The sequence below is a fragment of the Halichoerus grypus genome, chromosome 5, assembly GCF_964656455.1.
Source record: "Halichoerus grypus chromosome 5, mHalGry1.hap1.1, whole genome shotgun sequence".
Classification (NCBI taxonomy): domain Eukaryota; kingdom Metazoa; phylum Chordata; class Mammalia; order Carnivora; family Phocidae; genus Halichoerus; species Halichoerus grypus.
In genome coordinates, this window is record NC_135716.1 from 165730553 (window position 1) to 165756092 (window position 25540).

The following is a 25540-nucleotide window of genomic DNA, read 5'->3' on the forward strand; positions in this document are numbered from 1 at the left end:
TAGTTTCCTCATTTGTGAGAAGGGGCTCAGACCTGCTTCATGGGTCAGGATTCAAGAAAGAAGTGTTCTCTGATGTACCCTGAGTGCTAGAACAGTGCCTGGCACGCAGTAGGTGCTCAATAACTAATGTTCTAATGGATGGTGTGTGTGAAGCCCTGGGCACACAGTAATATTCATTAAATGATATAGTTTAGTTTATCCCAAGAAGCTGTGTAGGGACTAGGGAAGGAAAAAAATCAGCTTCATGCCCTGGAAACCCTACCCCCAGACTCTCTGGGAGAGTCTCTCTCTGCTGGTGCCTGGCCTCTGGAAATGCAGCCCTAGCCAATTCTCCCTCATCCCCCTTGATCCTACTTATCTGCTCCTGGCAGCCCTGAGATCCAGCACCAGCCCAGAAGCAGGTGCATAGAGCCCAGGTGGGGAGAGGGCTCCCTGGGTGACCTCGGGCAGCTCCGTGCCCCCTTGGGGCCTCAACATCTCCATCCTTCAATTATGGTGCTTGGACCAGTGTCCTGGGGCTGCCTGGTAGGGAATGAAGTGGAGGGGAGGGAAACCAGAGTGGTCTCAGATGCCTCCACCCCTGCTTCAACCAGAGGCTCAGCCTTCATCTGCTCCATGTACTGGGCCTCCTAGGGGAGGTTTATTTGGTGTTCTGAAAACAGGTTTTGTTGCTTTAAGAAGATTTGAAAACCACTAGACCAGATGTCCTTGAGCTACCAGGCAGCTCTCACCTTCTGGGCTCTGAGCCTCTACAATTCTAAATTCTGAGATTCTTAGAATCCCAAATCCTAGATTTCTGAAACTCTGAAATTCTAAGTTCTGGATTCTAAGAGGTGCTGGGACTCATGCTGCCCACTGCAAAATGCCCTAGGAAAGGCACCCCTCAGAAGCACGCCAGACTTTGGAGGCCTGGGGGATGGGAGGAGCGAGGTCTCTTCTGAGTCGTGGGCCCAGGAGGACTCCACAAGGATCAGGAGTAACAGGGTCCAGGGCAAGCTGAGCCCCAGGGAAGATGGGGCCCAGGAAGAACCATGGTTCAGGGTCCTTGGTGTGAAGGGGACTGAGCACCACCCCCACTGCTCAGGGTCAGCACCACGACCCCAGGGTCAGGGCAGACAAGTCGGCCAAAGGTCTGCAGGGGGCTAGAGATTCGAAGTCAGGTTACCTCCACACCCTCCCCATTGGAACAGCCCATGCCCACTTCCAGCACAGCTCCTTGGCAGCAGGTACGAGTGCCCTTCCCTGGATAGTGGTACCTGGCACCAGCCAGACCTGAGCTCCAGCCAAGCCCCTCCAGCGCAGCTTCATTTGCAGAGGCTCTGGCTTCCCACTTCCTGGCTTAGGCCCGTCCTCAGGCTGGATGCCCAGGTTGGCAACCTTCCACACTCACCAGACAGCTGCCCTCCCAGGCCCCAGCCACTGCTCCTCTATGCCCACCAGGCTTCTGAGGGAGCCTTGCGTGAGTCATGGCACCGGCCTCACTCACCCCTTACGGATGATGATAATGATGGCCCCCAGGAGAAGGATGAGGACAGCAAGTCCCCCCGCACAGATGCCCAGGATGAGCCCCATCTCCTCCGATCTCTGGGACACCTCCAGGGGTCGCTTGCTTTCCTTGCAGGCAGCTGGGGAGAATAAAGCAGGACAAAGGGTCAAAGGGGAGATAGGGACCACCTACCCACTGCCTGGAGGGGTCTGAGTCTCAAGGAATATACTAACACATGTGCACAAAGACAACTACCCCCCGTCCTCAGGTCATAGGCAGCCTTTCAGTCCAATCTGCCCCTTCATCATCCTTATAACTTCTGCACCCCCGTAGACCCCATCGGGAAGAGCTCCCCTTTCCTCTCTACTTTCTCAAATCCTCCCATCCTTCAGTGGACAGGGGATGGAGGATGCCTGGGGCCTTCAGACTCACCCTCCTGCCCTCCTGAGAGGCAATGGGGGGAGAGAATTATGCACCTAGGGCCTGCTGAGGGCATCTCAGGATGGGGGACCAACCACATTCCCTGTCTACACTGCAGGGCCCACCTCTCCCCCACCACAACAAAGGGGGCAGATACAGAACCCAGAGCCAGTGCCCAGTGCCATCACCCCCACGGCCCAACCATAATGGCTCGCCCTCCACAGACCTGTACCAGGCCCCTGCCAAAGCCACTTCTGTGACCATGACAAGAGAGACGGAGGTTAGTCCTCCTGCCCAAGGTTGGGAGAAGGAGCCCTTCACGTGGGACAAATGGGGACCCGGAAGGGAACCCAGACCACCCTCCTCTGCTCCCACAGCTCTTGGAGCTCAGGGCCCACCCCCCAAGAGCCCAGAGGGGAGAAACCCACTGCTGAAGGCCAGGAAGGAACCCAGGGGGGCTTACCTTTCCTGGCAATGCGGATGCAATTCAGCCGGGTCTCCTGGAGGCAAAGATGGGGGTCTCAGCACCACCAGAACCCCGACCTAACCCTCCCCAGGGGGATCCTTGGGCAGCTTGTCTTGGGCCTGGTCAGGGCTCAGCCAGTGCTCACTGTGACTAGAGACACCCCTCCAGGCAGGAAGGCCTGAGGGGGAAGCAGGAAGGGGAAGGAGGGGCTTGAAAAGAGGGCAATGACTTAGGAAAGGGGAATGAGTTCAGGGGGAGCAGGGAAAGAAACAGCGTGGGAAGGGGGCGGCCAAGGGGCTGGTTAAGAGGGGAGCCTGGGGAGGACAGAGCCCCCAGACGAGGAGCCTGGAGAAGGGCGGGGCTTCCAGGAGGAGGTGGGTGGTGGGTCTCAAGGTCTGGGGAAAGCAGGACGGGGAGATGGACCCCTGGGGAGAGAGGAGCCTGAGACAGACACTAGGGCCTCAGGGAGGGGGCAGGGATAGACTAGGGAGGGGGTGCTTAGACATAGGAGAGTCTGGGGAAAAGGCTCAGGAAGGGGAGATGCTCTAAGAGAAGGAGCCTGAGGTCAGGAGGCTCAGGGAAGGAGGGTGGGGGTTCTGGAGAGGGGGCGGGGCCGGGGAGGGTCTCTGGCCTCCTAGGGGGCTGCTCAGAAGGCTCCTCCGAGGGGTCCCCAGCCTATCCCCATCACAACCCCTGCCAGTCCCTCACCCCCTTCAGGTGGCTTGTTGCCTGGAAGTAGATGAGGTAGGCCTTCCTGGGCTCAAGCGGTGGGTTCCAGAAGCCACGATAGGTCTGGTTGTCACCCACGGTGAAGGGCATGGCTTCTGGCAGACTGCTGGCCGCCAGTTCTGCCCCGAAGTAGTGCACCAGGCCGCGGGCCAGCGCAGCGTCAAAGGTCAAGGGTACTGGGAAGCAGTCCTGGCTGCCTGGCTCCCGACGCAGCCTCCGAGGCCGCTCCTCCTCCACAATCACCTGGTACACGCTGGACAAGGAGGGGACAGAGCAGTGACCACAGGGCCAGGGGATGGGGAGAACCGTCTGGTGGCTAAGGGCACGGGCTCTGGGGTCAGGCCCAGCCTGGGACTAATCTTGGCTCTGTCTCTTACTCGCTGGGCAACTCTCTTAACCTCCCTGGGCCTCAGTTTCCTCCTTTGTAAAGCGAGCGTGATCACAGGACCGTTCCACGAGCTAAATGTAAGGAAGGAGGCAAGTTTCAGAAGCAGCCAGTGCCTGTCAGCTGTTAGGACTGTGACGAAGGCGGAAAGAACGTGGGCCCCGCTCAATGGCACCAAGCCCCACCCTGACTCTCCTCAACACGTGCTCCCGTGCCTGCCAAGGACCTGGGGACCCGAAGCCTTGGGCTCCGCCCCGGTTACCGGCGGCTCCCTTTGGGCCTCCGGGAATGAGAGTCAGACTCATCGTGTTCGTTCATTCATTCAGAAAGTGCTTGAGCTCAGACGCTGGGCCCGAGCTCGGTAGGCACTTGGGGATCTAGGCTTCCTGGAACTGACCTCCAGTGGGGGAGACAGTCACGGAGCAAGCAAGGAAGGCCACACAAATCCTGCATCCGGCTACCCTCCCAACCTGGAGGCAGTCTCGAGTCTGCAACTCGGAGCCTGTCATCTCCGGGTCCTGACAGCTGATTTGTGTGCCCTCGTCTGCATTCCCTCTGATGTGTGTCTCCCGGTCCCGACTTGTGTGTTTTTATTTATTTTTGTCACTTTACTGAATGGCTTTTTGCTGTGAGCTCCTCCAAATCCTCGGTGGAACAAAGCCGCGAGTAAATAGGTGAGTGCTGACAAATTCAAATATTTCTAGTCACAGCCTCGGTCACGTCTTGGCATGTGGCACCCTTTCTGACGGCTGCACTCTGGGAAGTAGGAACGCCTTTCCCTGGCTCTCCAGCTGTTTTGTTCGAGCATCAGAGCTGTGCGGGAATCACCCCAGTGCCCTGGGATTGGGCCACACAGGTTCGTCCCCTGTCACTAGCGCACGGCAAACGCCAGCCCAGGCCCCTCTCAGCCTCCGTTTCCCAGGCCAAGGTCAGGCCTCCACTGGCCCCACGCCCCACCGGGAGGTGATAACAATCAACACTGAACAGGGGCGCCTGGGTGGCTCAGTCGGTTAAGCGTCTGCCTTCGGCTCAGGTCATGATCCCGGGGTCCTGGGATCGAGCCCCGCATCGGGCTCCCTGCTCAGCGGGAAGCCTGCTTCTCCCTCTCCCTCTGCCTGCCTCTCTGCCTACTTGTGCTCTCTATCTCTCTGTCAAATAAACAAATAAAATCTTTAAAAAAAAAAAAAAAAACTTTAAAAAAAAACTTTAAAAAAAAAAAAAAAAACACTGAACAAAGCATCTTGACTGGGATGGTCCCCATTATGCAGACAAGGAAAAGGAGACTCAGAGAGGTAAAGGGACATGCCCAAGGTCACACAGCCACGATGCCTCCCCCCTCTCACCATGTTCCACCCCCCACCTTGTCATCATCATCCCTGAGGGACACTATAAATGGGCCGTCTCACAGGATCTCTAAGAGGACCAGGAAAGGAGAAGGCACTGCTGGGTTTCCCAGCTCCCAGACTTAGCCGCACAAGGGCCCTGAGGCTCCTGGAAATGCGAACTGCCCCTCAAACACTCTGATGCTGACCTGGGTCTCCCCGGAGAGTCTGGGAAGCAGCCCGGACAGGCTCTGCAGCAGCAGATACAGGGGAGGCAAAGCAGGAGAAGGGTGTGAGGACGTGAGGGGGTGTCAAGGGCACATGGCCAACCCACTACCTTCTCGGAGGCTTAGCAGGATCTTTCCACACCCAAATACAGGCCGTGCCCCTCTCCCAGTGCACACAGCTTTGCGGGAGGACAGGGTGCACCAGAGGGGCAGGGAGGCTCTGTGACTTCAAGAAAAGCTAAGGCTGTGCAGACAGACCTGGGTTCCCAACCCCAGCTCTAGCACCTTCCAGCTGTGTGACCTTGAGGGCAAGGGACTTAAGGCCACTGAGCCTGTTTCCCAATGTGTAAAATAAGGGTAACAGCACCCTACCCGCCACAGGCCGCCATGAGGATAAAGTGACTCCTGCAGAGGAAGTCACAAACACAGAGTCTGGCTGATAGCAGGCATGTATACACATCCCACAAACACCCTCACACTCTCACGTACACACACTCACACCTCCACACCACACATGGCACGTATACAGTATGCGTCTTTATCTCACACACACACACACACACCACACACACACACCATCTTGTCTCCAGCACCTTCTCTCCAGCAGAGGCAGCCCCAGCTTTCTCTAGGGAGACGTAATTGGAGAAGCCAAGCTCTTGGCCACTTCACAGAGATGGCCCTGTCTGGCTGGCTGCCCCAACCTTCTAGAAGGCTGTGTCTCCCTGGCCAGGACCTTCTAGGGAAAAAGCTGGGAAGAAATGAGGCCCCCAGGGTTTCACTCCGCCAAGAGGTCTGTGGGAAGACCCTCAGGCGAGGCCTGGACAGTCACACCTCTCCAGGCTGGACACTGTCCAAAGATCTCATGGCAATCACCATCGGACACCCATGGCTTCAGAGGGGAGGGGCTGCAGGCTTTCCACCTGCCCAGGATCACAGAACATCCTCCTCCAGACACTCGGAGCCCTGAGTGGGAAACTGAGGGAGGATGAGGCTGAGCTGGCCCACGTGGGGGGCTCTGGGTCAGAGGAGGGGCTTCTTCCCTATGGCCCTGACCTCCCATCCCTCCCTCTAGGCTTTCCCACCTGATGGGCGCGCCGCGGCCCTGTGCCGGCCTCAGCAGAACGGTGATGGTGTTCTCAGACTCGCCCAGGGGTGACGGCATGTCGGCATAATCAAAGCTGGGAGCTGGGGAAGGGAACAGGGATATAAACATGGCGCCTGGACACTAGACCAGGAAGGCCAGGCCTCTAGCCTCCTTACCCCGTCCTCAGATCTCTTCCCCTTCAGCCTTGTTCCCTCTGACCTGAGCTTCCCTGACTTCTGACCCCTGAACTCAGCCCTCCGATTCCACAGTCTCCTGACCCCTCTGACTTAATCCTCCCTGACCCCTGAACTTAATCCCTAAATGGTATATTCATCTCATCAGGGGCCCTCTATAAACACCCCTGGGACGCCCCCCACCCCCTGCCTTGCCCCCTCTGCCCACGGAACCCTGGGATGGGGAGCCACCTCTAAAGGGGTCAGGCCATGGTCAGGTGCGCTTACCTGAGATGTTGGTGGTGATCTCGGTGAGTGCCGCCTGGCCAAAGCCTTTGCCCGTGCGGGCCCGCACAGAGAACAGGTAGGTGGTGCCTGGGTGCAGGTTGGAGAAGACATGGTAGGTCTCATTGCGGAGCTTGGAGATAGTACGTCGTGGGCCCGGCACATTCACCGCCGGGTCTGATGACTCGATGCTCTGGTAGCTGATCTGGGGGCAGGACAGGCAGGTAGGCGGGCACAGAGATGGGGAAGGTCATCACTGGCCCCGTAGCCTCCCACCCAACATAGTTCAGGAGAGCTAGGGAGAAGGCTGGGCAAAGGGGAGAGGTTCAGTGGGACTGTGGATGCCCATTAGCCCAGATCTCTGGGCACCTTCACCTCTCTTCTTTTGGGGCCCCTGTCCCCATAGCCCACAGGGCACAGACCCTGACCAGTCGAAGGAATCTCAATGATCACTTCTGTCCCCACCCCGATGCACCTCCCTCTCCAAGCTGTGTGCCCACCTTCCACCAGGGACCCCCACTGTAATGAGGTCCAAACCCACCTCATACTGAGTGATGAGGCCATTGGGTTCCTGGGGCTCCTCCCACTTGAGGAAGATCATGTCCTCCAGGGGAGTGAAGGTCAGGGACTCGGCCGCAATCCCGCCAGGCACTGCGAGGGGAAGGTGGCACAGGGCAGGGGAAAGCCAGCTTTGGAACCAGACACCTGAATTCAAATTCTAGCCTTGCTATTTCCTAGCTGGCCTGCTCAGACTACTCACCCTCTCCGAGCCTCGGTTTCTGCGTCTGTGACATGGGGATGAAAACAACCCCTCCCTCACCAGACTTAAATAAGGTGATGGACATAAAGCCCCAGGGTAAATATCAAGAACTTCATTTGATTCTACCTATTCCTAAGAACTCAAAGGAGGTAGCTGGCATTTTTCATTACTGTGCAGGCGGCATCCAGCCCAGAACGTCTGAATGTTCCTATTTTGTTCCAGTTGAGTGGTTTTCACAAAATATAGACCTTTGTCAGAGAAATGGAAACAATTGCATTAGAGTGGCGGGATTATGGGTAGGAAATGTTTTCTTGTCTAAAAATTTCTGATTACACAAAAACTGTGTTCAGTGTAGAAAATCAAAATGAGCATCAAGAAAATTAATGGCACCTACAATTCCATCACCCGGAGACACCATTAGCATTTTCGCATAAACCCTTTCAGGTCTGGTTTTGTTTGGTTTTGTTCTAGTGTACCATCTCAACAGCAGTCACAGGGAATTTCTTCTAAGAAGAGAAGAGTCTTTGGGAAAACACCTTGATAAGCCATTGTGGGGAAGCCGAAATCCTAAGGCAGGGAAAAGCAGAGCCCAAGGTGTTCAATGAAGCTAACGTGCTCTGGGTTAAAATGAACAGTTCACAAGGCAACCCCACCATCCATCCGCCAAATTGATAAAATGAAAAAGACAATTCCAAGTGTTAGTGAGGATGCAGAGTGACCGAAGTTTTCACACACTAATGGGTGTGTAAACTGTCACGAGCACTTGGGGGAAAACTGTCTGGATAGATCTACTTATTGTGAACACATATCCTATAACCTAGCTGTTCCACTCCTAGGCATTAACTGATCGGAAATGTGTCTATCTACATCCCACCCCCCAAAAAAAGAATCTATAAGGATTTTTCTTTGCAGCACAATTTAAAATAGGAAAAATAAATGTGGGAGATTCACGTAACGGACTATTCGGTAACAAGAATGAATTCCCTAGAACTGTACACACCACACAGCCAGCTGTCTCAAGCACAGTCAAGAGAAAGAAGCCAGTCATAAAGAAAATACATGCTGTATGACTCCATTGATAGAAGATTCAAGACCAAGCAGAAATTAATCTACTGCATTATAGGTTGGGATAACGGTTACTCTCGGGAGGTTGCGAGTGGGAAAGTACATAAAGGGGGCTTCTGGGGAGCTGCTCATGCTATTTCTTGATCTGTGTAGGGGTTATCCTGGTGTGTCCACTCTGGGAGAATTCACTGAGCTGCCCAGTTCAAGTAAGTGCACTTCCTAGAAGTATTATACTAATGTTTCCATGAAAAATTCTAAAAATTTACTAATGAGCAGTTATTGGAGGGAGGGAGGAGAGGGACAAAGAAAGAAGGCCAAGTGCCCAAGTAAGGCGCGGTCAGAGCCAGGTTAAGCAGCCACAACATACCTGGGGGAGGGGGCAGACAGAGGTCAACAGACTTTAACAATGGAGGGGTCTGATGCTGAACTTGAGGCTGATTGTGAAGGGTAGTAGAATAGGCCACCCCAAAATATACCACTTTGGCATAAGGATCATTTTGAGCTGAATCAAGAAGCAGATACAAGAAAAGTTCTCTGTCCTCCCCATTTGCCTAAAAGCAGGACATAAATTTGTAAAAGTGGCCCCCTCCCCTTGCTACCAGGAAGGAAAGAAGTTAAGCAAAGGCAATGCTAGACCCTTAGCAGCCCAGAAGAATCTACGTAAACTTTACGTACTAGCCCGTACCTACCACTGGTTTCCCCATATATTTGCCTTCGCATAATCTGCTGTTCCTATAATCTCAAAGTCCTTTTCCCATCACGTTGCTTCCCTACAAATTCATTGTTCTTTTGTTAAGCTCCAGCCACTCCTTTGAATTACTCATCACTGAATACTCCTGAGTGTGTGTGTGTGAGACACACATGGTAATAAATTCCTATCTGTTGTTCTCTTGTTAATGTCTTTTCTCAGGCTAATTTATAGGGCCCCAACCAACGGACCTAAGACAAGTAGAGGGAAAAAAGTTAAGTTTTCCCTTCTCTGCATTTGCAATGCTTCAGGGTAAATCCCCCGCAGTCCTCACTCCCACCCCCAGCAAAACCTCAGCACATCAGCACGGGGCTTAGGGCAGACACACTGCCATGGGTAAGGGGGGTTTTGTGGAAATCAAGGAAGGAGCTGAATTTTGTGTCTGGGCCACTGCTGTGCAGAACAGAAAAGTCCACGTGTAGGGAGGCAAGAAAAATTATCAACCAAGGAGCTTAGAGTACCTGCAGACCTGCAGGAATCTGGGGGAAGGCTTTGGACCTGTGCTGGGATTACAGCACTGCTGTGAAGAATGAAAACTCTGAAACAGATAGCCAGGTTTGAAATCCAGTTCAGCTACCTATCTTCTAGCTCTGTGACCTCACCTGTAAAATGGAGATAGTATATAGTCACCTACCACCTAGGCTTGTCATGGGGATTATATGAAAAGCATTCACAATAGTGCTTGACATGTAATAAGTGCATAATCAGTACTGGTTTGACATAAGTAGAACTTGCACCCGACAGTGACAGAACACACAATTTCTTCAGTTACACATGGAACATTTCCCAAAATTTAACCATATGCTGGGCCATAAAACAAGGATCAAATTTCAAAAGACCAAAATTAGATTATGTACTCTGACCACAGAGGAATTAAGCTATCAGTCACAGATAATTATGGAAGTCTTAAAAATCAGGCAATGTAATTCTAACTCTTGAGTCAAAGAAAAAATCACAACAGAAATTAGAAAATATTTTGAACTGAATAATAACAAAGACAGAACATATCAAAACTCATGGGATGCAGCTAAAGCAGGGCTTCGAGGGAAATTTATAGCTTTAAATGCATATATAAGAAATGAAGAAAGGCTCAAAAATCAATAATCTAATAAGCTTCCATCTCAAAAGGCTAAAAGAACAGCTGATCAAATCTAAAGAAAGTGTAAAAAAGGAAATATAGAATAGAAAATAAATATACAATAAAGCAAATCAACTAAACCGAAAGTTGGCCCTTTGGGAAGATTAAAAATGTATATACCCCTAGCAAGAAGACACAAATTACCAAAATCAGGAAAGAAAAGGGGGACATATGCTATTGATCCTACAGAAATTAAATAAATATAATCAAAGATTATAACCAACTTTATGTCAAGAAATGTGACAATTTAGGTGAAATCAACAAATTCCTTAAAGCCCAGTACACCACATACTAGAATAGAAAATCTTAATATTCTGATACCTATTTTAGAAAGTAAAACCATGATTAAAAAACATTGCCACAAAGAAAACTCCAGGCCCAAATGGCTTCATTGCTGAATTCTTTCAAACATATAAGGAAGAAATATACTAATCTAACCCAAAGTCTTCCAGAGAATAAATATTAGCCATCATTACTTTGCTCTTATAGTTGTTTTCTTTTTAAGATTTTTATTTATTTATTTGACAGAGACACAGCGAGAGAGGGGAACACAAGCAGGGGAAGTGGGGGAGGGAGAAGCAGGCTCCTGGCTGAGCAGGGAGCCCGATGCGGGGCTCGATCCCAGGACCCTGGGATCGTGACCTGAGCCGAAGGCAGACGTTTAATGACTGAGCCACCCAGGCGCCCCTAGTTGTTTTAATCATAAGCAAAAAACGTCCTATAAAAATTTCAGCCTGGGGGCGCCTGGGTGGCTCAGTCAGTTGGGTGTCCAACTCATGATTTTGGCTCAGGTGGTGATCTCAGGGTTGTGAGATCGAGCCCCGAGTCAGGCTCTGCACTGAGTGGGGAATCTGCTTGAGATTCGCTCTCCCCGTCTGCCTCTGCCCCTCCCCCACCCCATGCTCTCCACACCGCCCCCCCCACACTTTCTCTCTCAAAAAAATAAATAAAATATTTTTTAAAAACATTTCAGCCTCACATAGGGTGCCTATGGGAGGCACTGAGTATGCCAGGAGCCAGGGCTGGGGCTCTTACCGTCCTCGTCTGTCTGGAAAGTGACCTCCTTGCCCTCCTTGCGCCCCTCGGGGTTAGTGAGGATGAGCCGCACGTGAACATTCCGGTAGGGCAGCAGGTTCTTGATGGTGTAGCGGCTGACGCCCCGTTCCATCTTCACACACTCCCGGACGGTCTGGTTGTGGCTGCCGCCCAGCGTGTAATGATAGCACAGGGACACCGCATATGTGTGGCAACGTGTCACGTTGTAGCCCAGAGGTTCCCACTGCAGAGTCAGCTGGCGGGCCTGGATCTCAGCGAAAGCCAGGCCTTTGGGGGCCCTCATGGGTTCTGGGGAACCCAGGAAGCACAGAGCAGAAGGCAGAAGAAATAGGAAGAGAAGAAGTGGGACAGGAGAGAAAATATCAGTCAGCTGCTGAAATCATCCGTCCTTTGTCCTCAAGAGTTCAAGAGACCAGCTAGAACGTCGAACAGGGAGTAGAAGTGTGTGCGCTGGAGTTAGACGGGGCCACATCTGAATCCGAGCTCTGCCCCTTGCTGCCGGCAACCACTGGCTGTGTCCCTTCGCCCCTCGAGCCTTAGTGTCCTCCACCACAAAATGGGATAATATGCCCTACCTCACAGGATGGCTGTGAAGTTAAAGGTAATGTGTGCAAAGCACGTATGACAATGGCTGATACACAACAGGCCCTCAAAAGTGTTAGCTACAATTTTTTTTTTAATAACACAATTCACCTCCTATTTCAAGATCGTCCTGGAGGGCATCGGGACAGTCTGAAATGACCAAATGCTCTATTTTTCTTAATTTATTAATTCTAACTTCTTCTAAAACAGCTTATAGTAATATATACAATACAATAAGATGTAGGAATCAGGATGATGGGGGAAATGACAACCAAATAAATAATGCCAGAGAATGTTAGGGAAACAGAAATGTATGCCATTAGGTCCCATGCAGGTCTAAAGATAAGGTTCAGACTGGGTGGTGAGTTCCCTGGCTGCCAAAGCAAAAAGGGAAATACAATGTTATAGAAGGACAATAACAATAATGGCAGGGGGCGCCTGGGTGGCTTAGTCAGTTAAGGGTCCGACTCCTGACTTGGGGCTTGTGATTTCAGGTTGTGATCTCAGGGTCATGAGATTGAGCCCCTGCTTGAGATTCTCTCTCTCTCCCTCTCCCTCTGCCCCTCCCCCTTACACGCACTCACTCTCTCGCTCTCACTCTCAAAAAGATAAATAAATCTTAAAATAATAATAATAATAACAACAACAACAACGGCAGTTAACATGTAGTGGGTGCTTTGCATGTGCCAGGCCTTGCTCTGGAGGCTTGAAAATACATTATCTCATTGAATCCACTCTGTAATCCAATAGACAGGTGCCATTTCTAGCCCTGTCATACAGATACAGAAATGGAGGCACAGAGAGATTAAGTAAGTTGCCCAGAGTCAGTGACACAGAGAGTCACATAGGGAAGCTGGGATGCAAACTTGGACAGGCTGGCTCCAAAATCCAGACTCTTAACCACCACCTGCCTCCCCATGAGGAAGTCAGCGTCCAGCAGCAACAACCACAAAATCACACCAATGCCTCAGGAGGGACAGCTCCCCCAACACGAGGGAGGAGCATGTTCCTGCGCTTTACAGCCTCTTGATGAATCTGTGACGCCACTTATAAAATGTAAAGAACCCAAGGCTTCTGAAGCAAAGGCAGGATGGAGCCCAGGTGCTCAGCCTCTAGTCCATCTGCACTGACCAGCTGCATGATCTTCAATCTCTGGGCCTCAATTTCCTCATCAAGGAAATGATGGAACAAGCCAAGATTACTGACAATCTTCTCTTTCTTGCACCCTAACTCTGTGAGATGCAGTTTCATTACCCTCAAGTTCCATGAGCACCTGCGAAGCGTCCCCAGTTAGACTCTCAGGACACGCCTTAGTGAGCAGATGAGAAAACACTGCTGCTTGCCTCTTGAGATGATTAAGTATGACCCTACTATCTCTACAGGATTCATTTGCTCAGGATGCTCTTTACAAAGAAGATGCAAAGGGAAACACCATGCTCTTGACTCAGGAGTACAATGCCGGCCCAAGTACAGCACAATTCAAAGTTCATTTCCACCAGAGCTTTCCTTTCTTCCCTGAGCCACAGGCAAGGGGCAGCCTCCAGTCATATATCAGGCCACCAAAGAAATATGTCTGCACCTGCTAGGAGCAAGGCCCACCTCTTGACTTCTTGCACAGTCTGGCTCCCTTCTCCCCACAAGCAAGGCAGACCCGATTCCCACCCGACAAGAACGCTGAGGGTCTGGTCCCACTGCTCACTGCAATCCGAGGGCTGCTGACTGCAAGCCCACTTATCACGCTTGTTTCCTCGCCTGTTCCTGGCCCCAGAGATTTTCCTCCTGTTTTTCTATGTGGTTTTGTTTTACCCCGCATTCTTAGGAGTTTGGAGTGGATGGGGGCGGATTTCATGTGCGCTCGCCCTGCCATCTTGTTCAGAGATCCTTGCTTTATTCCCTGACTTCCAGGCTCTGGTCCTGGCTGCCCTATGGGTACTGTCTGTCCCAGAGGGTCTAGGGAGCCAAAGTCCCAGTGCTTTATTTGCTCCCGGCAGCTCTGCGCACATCCCCGCCCCTGGGGACACTAGCCCCTTTGCATCCTTGCTGGGTTGGCCAACATGCACTGCCGCCTTTGCCCTCCTGCAGCATTTAGAGAAAGACATGAGAAGTTACTTGTAAACTGGTGACACAGGCTGGGCTGGGACTATGACGAACAGGACGGTAAGTGTCCCATCCAAAGGGGACAGCTGCTACTCAGCTCCAGGCAATGTTCTCATGAACAACTACAGACTCGGGATAGCCAGATCCTCCCCGCCCCCCCCCTTTTTTTTTAAAGATGCTATTTTTAAAGTAATCTCTACACCCAACGTGGGGCTCAAACCCACAACCTGGGATCAGGAGTTGCACGCTCACCGACTGAGCCAGCCGGGTGCCCCGAGATCCTCCCATTTTTTTAAGAGAAACCAGAAATTCAGATTTTTATGTGAAACCTCCAGATTTTTAAATACTGGCAACCTACTTAGGTTTTGGTAAAAACCACTTCGTATGGCACAAAATAACAAACCTCTAACCTGGAGGATGAAATTTCCACCTTCATACTTGGGTACCTCACTCTAAAAGACATGTTAGCCCCCACCGACCTCACTGGATTGAGGGGTCTTTGAAAAGAAAGCTCTTTCCTCTTCTCTCCCCCCGTGCCCCGCCACCCTGATCAAATCTGGGCAAATCCAGGGGCTCAAATAGTTTGTTGACTACAGACTGATCTGTTGATTGAAGGGTGTGAATTCATGAGTCTCTCTGTTTCCAAAAACCATCTGGCACCCAGACATACTCTCTTCAGCTGCCAGCACACACTGGCAAAACAGAACTTGGGGACCTCGAAGCCCCATCCCTCTAAATTCCATAGGGCTGCAGGCCACTCAGAGATCAAAGGTCAGATGCATGGGGGAGGGGGAGCGGGGAGACGAACAAGGAGGCTCACAGTTAACACCTGTTAAATTACACCAACATGTGTTGATTTTCATAATTCTAATAGGATGCAATAACCCTGAACCATTCAACTGTTTCTCCTGGAAGGGGCTTTGGAGTGGGGTCTGGTGCTCCAAATTTCAAATCCAATGGGGTCTCCAAAGTGCAAATTCTATACAACTATTTGTTAAAGCAATATATTTCAAAGCCTTTCTTAAGCCGCTCCTGACTATCCTCCAGAAATTACTCAGAGGGGGGAGAAAAAACACTGTAAGCACGAAATTGTTCAGTGTAGTCTTACTTATAATAATAAGGATCCGGAAACATAATAGTTAAGCAATATGGAGACACTCCCTGGACTTCTAAAAGCCAATAAACATAATTATAAACACCACCACACATGGGACGCCACAAAGCAGAGGAAGCAGACTACAGAATGCTTTCTACATCCCAATGACAAGGGTGTAAAACTGTACTGAAGGCATATGGGCAGAGATTTGAAGAAGACTGAAAAACTGGGCGAGGATGGCAAGGTTTAGAGTGATTTTTTTTTAAATGCCTTCTCCTGACATTATATTACTGTTTTTACAGTAAATCATATTGCAGGAAGGGAGTTTCAGGGAGATGGGGGAGAGGACAACACAACCGACCAACCGCAAAACTGCTGGCCAAGAGTGCCTAGGCAGGGTGCTGGGGAAGGGGGCAGGAGGTGCATCACCGAACCAAGAGAAGCACGTCATTAGGACGGGCAGGAGGAGTCATTAAGGTCTTGTCTGTCTGGTCCCGGGCCCCAGCTTCTGTCCTCGCCAGCCCATGTGAAGTGTTCAGCAGTGCCTGGCACAACGTGGCCACGTCAGCCCATGACGGCACCTGCTGTGCCCGTGGCTGCTCTGGTTTTCAAATACTTCCCTGGAAATCGGGAGAGTCAGACTTTGGTTCTGACTGCTAGGGACTCACTGGGTGGATCTGGGCAAGCAACTAACTCTGTAAAACTCAGTTTACTCGTCTGTAAAATGGAAGTCTGCGACCGCTGCCAGCACACAGCCTGCGGCTGGGGCCCACTGTACCATCCCAGGCAAGTGCCTTCCCCTCTCTGGGTTTCATTCCCCCATCTGTACACTCAGGAGAGGAGAAGAGAGATTGTCTGTGGACCCCCAGCTCTGATTTCTTTTATTCTGAATACCAGAGCAGAACTGGCTTTGAAGAGTTAAAAACACTGTAACAATAACAGCTGTCCTTTGCTGCGTGCTTACTGTATGTCAGGCCCCATCTTCACACGTATTCGGTACACTTATGGCCATTATTTGCATTTCACCCGAAACACCGGAAGGCCCGAGGGTGCAGGCCTCACACCTCCTCTCTTTTCCACGCTCACTTATTCCCTAAAATCTCAGGACTGAATCCGGGGTTCTCAACCCTGGCACTCCTGACACTTTGTACTAGATAATTCTCTGTTGTGGGGGCTGTTTGTGCACCATAGGACGTTCGGCAGTTTCCCTGGCTTCCTCTACCCTTCAGATGCCATTATCACTCCACCCCCGGTTGTAATAACCCATGTCTCCAGACACTGCAAATGTCTCCTGGGAGACAAAATCACCCCCAGTCGAGAACCACCAGGGTAAAAGATCTCATCCAGTCTCGTGGCTTTAAATGCCATCTATGTCTATGCTGCTGACTTTCAAATTTATATCTGCAGCCTGAACCTCTTCCCTGAGCTCCACTCGTAAATCCATCTGCCTGATGGATATCTCCACTTGAACGTCTAATAGGCATCTCAAAGTCAACTTTTCCAGCACAGAACTCCTGATCTACGGCACCCCGTCACACCTGCCCCTCTGCGGTCTGCTTCTTTCCGGTAAATGACAACTCCAACCTTCCAGCTGCTCAAGCAAAACACCTTGGAGCCATCCCTGACTTCTCTCTACTTCCCTCTCGCCTGTGCAATACGCGGTCCATTGGCAAATGCAGTCAGCTCGACCTTCACAGCCTCCACACCTTGCAGCCGCCCAGTTATAGCAGCCTCCTCACTGGTCTGCCCTTCTTGGCCCCTCGCCCTCCTAGAATCTATACTTCGCAAAAGGGCCAGAGTCATCCTTTTAAACAAAGTAGGTGATGTCACCCTGTTTTCCCCCCAGCAATTTCTCCAGCTTCCTGCGTGGCTCAGTCCTTCGCCTCCTTCAGGTCTTGCTCAAAAGTCACCTTCTCAGTAAAATGGTCCCTTGAGCATTTTTTTAAAATAACAATCCTCCCACCCGGGCCCGCCCTGCTTTATTCTTCACAGCGCTTATGAGCTTATCATCATCTGACAAACTATGTATCTCACTTGTTTTACTGTCCCCTCCTGCCAGCATGTGAGTTCCATGCAGAGTTCCTGCAGGGCAGGGGGAACTCATATGCCAATGGCCTTGGTCTGTCGCGGCCACAGCGGCCACAGTCCTATATTCCTAGCAACTACAATATTGCCTGACACCTAACAATAAGCATTTGTTGAATGAACCTTAACACCAACCCTGTGTGGTAAAGATTCGTATTTTTCTCATCCTGTAAAACAACCGGATGAAAGCTCCAAGAGGTTAAGTAACCTGACCCAGATTCCTCACCTAGAAAGTAATTCCCACTGGAACACTCCAACCCACCACCCAGGGTCTCTTCAAATGGGACATTCAACTGGATTTTAGATGGCTCCCCAGATCAGCTTTTAAAAACACTTAAGAATATAGACTGGCAAAAATAATAAAAACCTTGTATCTTAACCAAAAATTAACTCAAAACGGATCATTGGACTCAAATGTAGAGTAAAAATAGAACACTTTTAGGAAGAAAAAAAAAAAACAGGAGAAAATCTTTGAGATCTAAGGCGAGGCAAGGAGGTCTTAAACTTGACACCAAAGCACAACTCATAAAAGGAAATGTTGACAAACTGGCCCTCAACAAAATTAAAAACGGTTGCTCTGTAAAAGCCCAGGTGAAGAGTATGAAAAGATGAGCTAAAGCAAGAAGAAAATATTTATACACTGCATACAGAACAAAGAACTAGTATCTAGAAAACGTGTAAAGAACTCTCAAAACTCAGAAGGAAAGAATGAATAATCCAATTAGAAAATGGGCAAAGACATGAACAGTTCACCTAAGAGGATGACAGACGGCAAATAGCGCATGGACAGTTGTTCAACATTACGCATTAAGGAAATGCAAATTAAGACCAAGATGGGATATCACGACACACCTCTCAGAATAGTTAAAAAAAAATAATGACAATTCCAAATGTGGACAAGGATAAAGAAAACTGGATCACTCATACATTGCTGGTGAGAATGTAAAACAAAACAGCCATTCTGGCAGTTTCTGATAAAACTAAATATGCGATTATCATACAACTCATCAGTCACACCCTTGGGCACTTATCCCAGAAAAATGAAAACGCATGTTCGTGCAAAAATCTGAACACAAATGTTCACAGCAGCTTTACTTATAAGAGCCCAAAATAGGAGCCAGTCCAGATGTCCCTCAACAGGTGAATAACCATTCACCTGTTAAAACAAACTGCAGTGTATCCACACCATGGAATACTACTCAGCAATAAAAAGAAACAAATGACTGATGTACTATAACAACTTGGATGAGTCTCCAGGGAATTATGCTGAGCAAAATAGCCAATCTTAGTGCCAAGACAATTCAATGGGAAAAGAATACTCTTTTCAACAAATGGTGCTGGGACAACTGGACATCCACATGCAAAAGAATGGAGTTGGTCCCCTACCTCACAACATATGCAAAAACTAACTCAAAACAGATCAAGGGCCTAAATGTAAAAATTAAAACTATAAAAGTCTTAGAAAAAATAGGGGTAAATCTTTGTGACTTTGGATTGGGCAATGGTTTCTTAACAGGACATCAAAATCACAAACAACAAAAGAAAAACGGACAAATTGGACTTCCTCAAAATGAAAAACTATTGTCTACAAATGACACCATTTAGAAAATTAAGAGACAACCCACAGAATCAAAGAAAATGTTCGCAAATATATCTGATAAGGGTCTAGCATCCATAATACATAAAGAATTCTTACAATTCAATAATACAAAAACAAATAACCCAACTTAAAAATGGGTAAAAACTCTGAGTAGATATTTCTACATAGAAGACGTACAAATGGCCAATGAGTACGTGAAAAATTGCTCAATATCATTAACCATCAGTGAAATGCAAGTCAAAAACCCACTGAGATACCATTTCACACCCACTATGAGGGTTATAATCAAAAAACAGATAATAACCACTGTTGGTGAGAATGCAGAGAAATCAGAACCTTCATACACTGCTGTTGGGAATGTAAAAAATGGTACAGCTGCATACAATGCAACATTGTTCGGCAATAAAAAAAGATAAAGGAAAAAACATGCTACAACATGGATAAACCTTGAAAACATGAGCTAAGTGAAAGAAGCTGATCACAAAGACTATGCCTCATATGATTCCGTTTATATGAAATGTCCAGAAAAAGGCAAATCTACAGAGACGGGAAGTAGATTAATGGTTGCCTAGAGCTGGAGGTGGTAGGAGGAAATGTGGGGAGGAGTAGACTGCTAAAGAGTAGAAACTTTCCTTCTGGGGTGATGAAAATGTTCTAAAACGGATTGTGGTGATGGATGCACAACTCTGAATATACTATAAATCACTGAATTGTACACTCTAATGAGTGAATTTATGAGATGTGAATTATATCTCAATAAACCTGTTACCAAATTTTTAAAAACCAATTTCAAAAGGTTATATACTATATGATTTCATATTTATATAACATTTCTGAAATGGCAAAATTTTAGAAATGACGGGCAGATTACTGGTTACCAGGAGCTGAGGCGGGAGGAAGGGAAGGTGAAAATAGATATAAAGAGCCACACAAAGGAGTCTTAAATTGACTGAACAGTATCTTGACTATGGCGATAAACATGCAAACCTATACATGTGATAAACTATACAGCACTAAATACACACACGCACACACACAAATGGGGACAAGTGAAATTGGGGAACTCTGAAGATCTGTGGATTATATAAATGTCAATACCTTGGCTGTGATATTATACCACAGGTTTGCAAAATGTTACCATTGCGAGAAACAGGGTAAAGTGTGTGGGCAATCTCTGTATCTTTTGCTTTCTTTTTTTTCTTTTTTTTTTTTTTTAAGTACTCTCTATACCCAACTTGCAGCTTGAACTCACAACTCCGAGGTCACAAGTCACATACTCTACCAACTGAGCCAGCCAGGCCCCCTGCAGTTTTTCTTACAATTGCATGTGAATTTATAATTATCTCAATAAAGATTCCAATTAAGGAAATACATTGAAACCCGTTCTGTTCTATTCTCAATTTCTCTTTAGATTAAACAAGAGTGTCCTTTGATGTAGGAGTGCCATAGCTCCTAACAGCTGCTTATACCGTTTTGAACAAAGAAGAGCAGACCTCAGGCTCAAAAGACCCAAGAAAATCCAGCTGAAATTTAATAACACACTTTTATTTTATGGTATATAGTCATTTATCTAGATGCTTTAATGTAGAATTAAGAACACAAATTCTGGAGCCAGCCAGTCAAGGATTCCAATGCCAACTCTGCCATTTATTAGCTATGTGACCTTGTGCCAGTCACTTAACATCTCTGTACTTCAGACATCTCATCTGTAGAATGGGTATGACAAGAGTACCTAGATCATAGTGTTGGGAGTTTTAAATCAATGTCTGTGTGTGTGCGTATGTGTTTATATACATATGTGAGTCTGGCACAAAATATTAGCTATCATTACCTTTACCATAACAAGGATTGGGGGGAAATCACGACGTTTTATAATGTTTTAGAGGCACAAGGGCAGGCCATATTACCTCTCGTAATGTGCCCCCTTGGTCCATCCCTGGGTAGCCCTGAGCCCATACCCAGGTGTCCCAAGGACGGAGTTGGGCCAGGAGGTACCCACCTGCGCACTTGGTTCGGCTGATGAGGGGCGGCCCGGGGCGGCCAGTGCCGCCATCACCCGGGCGCGTGAGCAGCACGCTGATCTCGTACTCCGTGTCCGGGTCAAGGTGCCACAGCTTGTAGGTCTGCAGGCTGACGGCATGCACCTCGGCCCACGGGCCGCGGGACATGCGGTACTCAATCTCCTTGCGCACAATCGGCCCGTCGCCAATGATGGAGTTGGTGTTGAGTTGGATGATGAGGTAGGTGGGCCCCGCGCGCAGCAGCTGCGGGGGCGCAATGGGGGTGGGGGGCTCTGCGAGGGCGTGAGGGAGAGGCGGAGCCGAAAGATGCGCTGTGAGACCCTGCCTGGATGGCAGCACATCCGAATCCCCAGTAGCCCTCCCTGTCCTCCCAGGACCCTGATGAAGCCCCCAGACCCTCAACTAGACTTTCTTGCCCGCGCCCACTAAATCCCCAGGCCCTAAGGGGCACCCGCTCCAAAGGCTGATCCCACACTCACCCCTAAGCCTACACCCTGTCCCTCACTCCCCTCTGAATCCCCGAGTTCTAGCGTTCAGGGGCTGACCGCAGGAGGCTTGGCTCAACCCCAGCTCCCCAGAGCCAGACCCCGCCTCGCGTGGCTCACACGCTAACAGGGTCTCCCCGCCCGCCTGCCTCTCAGACCCCGCCCCCTCGATCAGACCTCCTTCCAGGGGAGAAACTGCCCCTTCCGCAGGCCCCGCCCCCGGTCACACCCTGCCGGCCCCACCTTTCCGCGGGCCACGCCCCTCTATCCGGCCATGCCCCCCGCCCCCAGCCCCATCCCTCGGAGGGGGCAGCCCCAGCACCCACCCCCCTACGCGAGCGTAAGCCGGCTGACCCTTGACGATGAGCTCCGCGAAGTTGGAGACGCCCGCGCCTCGCGGGGCCTGGGACACGCAACGGTACAGGTCCTGCTCCGAGCGGCTCACGGAGGCCAGCAGGAAGGTAGCCAGGAAGCGCCGGTGGCTGATGTGCCGCACGGCGGCGGCGGGCACCAGCGCCCCGCTCTGCCGCTGCTCAGGGGTAAGGTGGACAGGGTCAGGAGCGCCCGAGAGGGAGGGTCGCGATCTCGCTCTGACCGGGGCGAGGGGAGTAGTCTATGTCCTGGCCCCATTTAGCTGTCCCTAGTACACAGGGGACATATGGGGTTCCTGGAACTAGCTCCGCCACTGGAAGGTGCGGGATAAGAAGCTGATTAAGGGAATGTGGTCTCTGCCTCTGATGGAGGGTGGTCTGGGGATCCTGGAGCCCCGCTCTGTCCTGGGGGTATAAGAGCACCCAAGAGGGCAGAGCAGAGCCTAGGTGAGGGCAGGGAGGCATGAGTAGAGGTGCTGGAAAATGCAGGAGCGACTCAGCACCCCGCAAGGAAAACCCAGGTCCCAGAAGTCTCCCCCACCCTGATAAGGTCCCTGCCCCCCTCACCTGCAGGAGAAAGCGCTCGGCCTCTACTGCTCTGCCCGCGGCCATGCACTGGAAGGAAGCGTTCTGGCCAGCATTGACCTCCACATCGCCCAGGCGGGAGAAGTGCGGGGCCTTCGCTGCGAGGAATAGAGCCTGCGTGTGAGCTGGGCCTGTGCCCCCCACAGGCAGGAGCCACGGCCACCACACCCCTCACCCTGCACCCCCGGGGACTGGGACTCACCGCAGGGGTAGCTGAGAAGCAGGACGTCATCGAGGCCCATGTAGCCCCTGCCGTCTGGGGAGGTGAGGGCCTCAAACAGCACCTGGGGGAGGCGGGAGGGTCCCTGTCATATCCCTCCAGCCCTACCTGGGGGGTGCCCACAAGGGATCCCTTTAGCTCTGCTCCAGTCCAGGCTCCTCAACCAGTCGAGGTCAGAGCCCAACTCACAATGACCTTCCCTACCAAGCCAGCTAGTTGTGGGAGGGAGTGTCAGCAGCCAGAGCTAACAAGGTCAAGGCCAGAGGTTCCATCCCAGTTCTGGACCCTTGCCCTCAAGCAGGAAAACTTCTCCCAGCCAGACAGGGTTTCCAGGTCAGCACTGTTCCAACTCACCCTTGACTCTAGCCACAGACTATTTCTATTGACAGTGATCTCTGACGCTGGATCTGGACCGCAGTGGCACTGAATCACCCGATGCTGACCACAGACTGACCCCTGACCTTGACCGCATATTGACTCCCGATGCTGAACACAGACTAATTTCAACCTCGGTCACTAGCTTACTCTGACCTCAGGCTGACACCTCTCCACCCCCACCCCTAAGCACAGGCTGACCACAGACCAAACCCAGCCTACCTGATACTCATTGGGCCAGAAGGTGCTGACAGCCAGCTCAGCCTGGTGCCACTGACGGCCATGCGACCCAGTCATGTTCCAGACGGCACTGCCCAGGGGACCCCCATTGACACGCACATAGATGCCCAAGGTGCCCGGGCTGTGCCCATCCCGGCTATATAGGAAGTAGCTGAACTGCATGCAGTGGGTATCATTCTCGCTCAGGCTCTGGAAGATGACATGGGCCCTCTGGCCTGGAGCATGCTGGGAAGCATTGACCATCAAGTAGGAGCCTGGAAAGAGAGGAGGAAGAGGCAGGAGCTGAGGAGGCTTGGGGAGGACCAAGGTCAGGTGGGCAGAGGAATGGGTCAGAAACAAAGGACTCCAGGCATTTGGACCCACTGGGTGTCAAGGGTTCTGAGTTCTGGTCCTAGCTATGACTCACTAGGTTGAGTCCCTTCACCTCCCTGCATCTGTTTCCCAGAGGAGAGAACTGGAGAGGCAAAAAACACACACAAGTGATTCTCTCAAAACCTTTTATGGCCCCTCACCACCTACAATCACAGTCCAAGCTCATGCTGACCCACGACTTTCCCCATGTTCTGAGCTGCCCTTGGAGGCAGGGACTAACCAGGTCATTCATCTTGGAGTCAAGAGTCTGGCACACGACAGGCCCTCGAAAGCTCCCTTTTCTGAAGCCCTCCCTCCCTGTTCCTCTACAGGCTTCTCTCCTGGCCTTTGGATCATTAATAAAGTGTAGGTCTGTCTCGCCAGCAGCCTGTGATGCCTCGGGGGCTCCACTGGGTCCCCAGCACAGGTCTGAACCCAAGCTGAATGAGCGTATAGAACAGAGACCAAATGAAAGGACTCTAACTTCTCTTCCAGCCCCCACCCTAGGTCTAAATGCCTGGGATACAATTCTCTTAATTTCCAACATGGAGAAAGGCAGCACTCTCCTTCCCCAGATCCAGATCCGGGCTGGGCACGGGCAGGGGAGTAGGAGGGGGGTTGGCAGGGTGAGAGTGGGCTGGACTCCTCAGGACCTGGCTGGAGGATCATGGCTTCCCTTTTGTGGGGAGAAGGCCCCAGCAGCTGCCAAGAGGGTACCCACAGCCGCCCAGCGCTGCCTCCTCCCAGGCTTGGCTACCAGCCAACACAAGCTCATTCAGATCCCAAACCAGCAGGCTCCCTGCTCTGGGAGGGCTCCCCAGGGACTCCACTGGAAGGGATCTCATTCATCTCTGTGAGCCAGAGGCCTGTGAAGGCGGCTCCTGGATCAGTCCTGGCAGGGTAGTAAACAGAACCCCCGAGTCTCCATCCCCACCCAGAAAGGGGCACATCCTGGCCCCCAACAGTGTCTCCGGTCCCACTCCTCTATCCCCTCTCCTCTCCCTGTGAGCAGCTACGTGTGTCTCTCCCCCTTTCAGTCTGACACTTTGTTCTTGCCTCTTCTTCCGGCTTCCTCTGCCCCTCTCTCCTCTCTTTTTTCCTACTTTGTCCTCACTCTGCATCCCTCTCCTTCTCTTTCATTTTCTCCCTTCATTGCAGTGGCTCTTCCTTCTCCTCTCTGTTGCTGAATCTCCCTCGTTCCTTCTCCCTCCATCTCCAACTCCCTTCCCTAGAATGTGAGCACCAAGAGAGCAGAGACTGTGGCCCTCTTGCCAACCACTGCAGCCCCAGGATCCAGCACAAGGCCCACACTAAATACTAAATTTCTCTCTCCCCATGAGAGAGAGAGGCAGAGCCCACACAGGGTCCCCGCCATGGTGGGCACCTTACAGATCACAGTCACACAGGTCAGACTCTGATACCTACTAACACAGAGGTCAAACAAGGAGCTGAGGGCTGTTTATGTAAAGGCAGAGAGGAATGCCCCAGGGGAGGGCACAGTGTGAGCAAAGGCACAGAAGGGGGAGGCAGGGAGGCCTCCAGGAGGCAAGGTGAGTGGTAGGAGATAAGCCTAAAGGCTGCCTGTGTCAGGCTGTGCAGGGCCCCTCTGGCGGCTTCAAGTCCTGGCCTCACCACTGAGAACTTCTGCTGACCCTCCCCAAACCTTTGACAGCAGGTGCAACTGCAGCCATGCTGTGAGCTGAGTAGCAAAGGGCCTGGCCCACTACTATGACAGGGTGAAGGGGAGGAGGTCCTGAAGCTGTCTATTCTGGGGTTCCCTCAGCAAGCCTATTTGTTCTCACACTATGCTATGTCTTCCAACCCAAGCTAATAAAGTTGATAATTTGGCCTCCATCTGTCTCATCCTTTTCTGAATGCCCCGTTGCTTCTGCACCCAGTGAAGGGAGTGCTGGTACTTGGGCCCCCTCAAATACCTCCAACAATAGCAACTAAACATTAATTGAATGCTTACATGCCACTCCCATGTTATGCACCTTGTAGACATTATCTAATAACCCTATGAAATGGATTCCTATGCTCTCCACTTTACAGTTAAGATAATGGAAGCTCAGAGAAGTTAAGTGATTT

The 25540-nt window shown here is 50.8% G+C and overlaps 1 protein-coding gene across 12 annotated transcripts in view; it reads right to left on the reverse strand.

Annotated features, from left to right (window-relative positions):
• PTPRU (protein tyrosine phosphatase receptor type U) overlaps positions 1-25540 on the reverse strand; it is a 77414-nt gene that overhangs the window by 35589 nt on the left and 16285 nt on the right. For 11 of the 12 annotated variants that reach the window (XM_036115410.2, XM_036115409.2, XM_036115406.2 and 8 more), the window contains exons 3-14: positions 23084-23355; positions 22469-22550; positions 22249-22364; positions 21665-21839; positions 20804-21097; positions 11324-11632; positions 7119-7228; positions 6581-6782; positions 6118-6220; positions 3081-3354; positions 2370-2406; positions 1487-1625 (exon numbers count right to left, since the gene is read on the reverse strand). In XM_036115410.2, coding sequence (XP_035971303.1) covers positions 1487-1625; positions 2370-2406; positions 3081-3354; positions 6118-6220; positions 6581-6782; positions 7119-7228; positions 11324-11632; positions 20804-21097; positions 21665-21839; positions 22249-22364; positions 22469-22550; positions 23084-23355 — 2113 coding nt within the window. The remainder of the gene's footprint in view (positions 1-1486; positions 1626-2369; positions 2407-3080; positions 3355-6117; positions 6221-6580; positions 6783-7118; positions 7229-11323; positions 11633-20803; positions 21098-21664; positions 21840-22248; positions 22365-22468; positions 22551-23083; positions 23356-25540) is intronic. The other variant, XM_036115413.2, reaches the window with a different exon arrangement.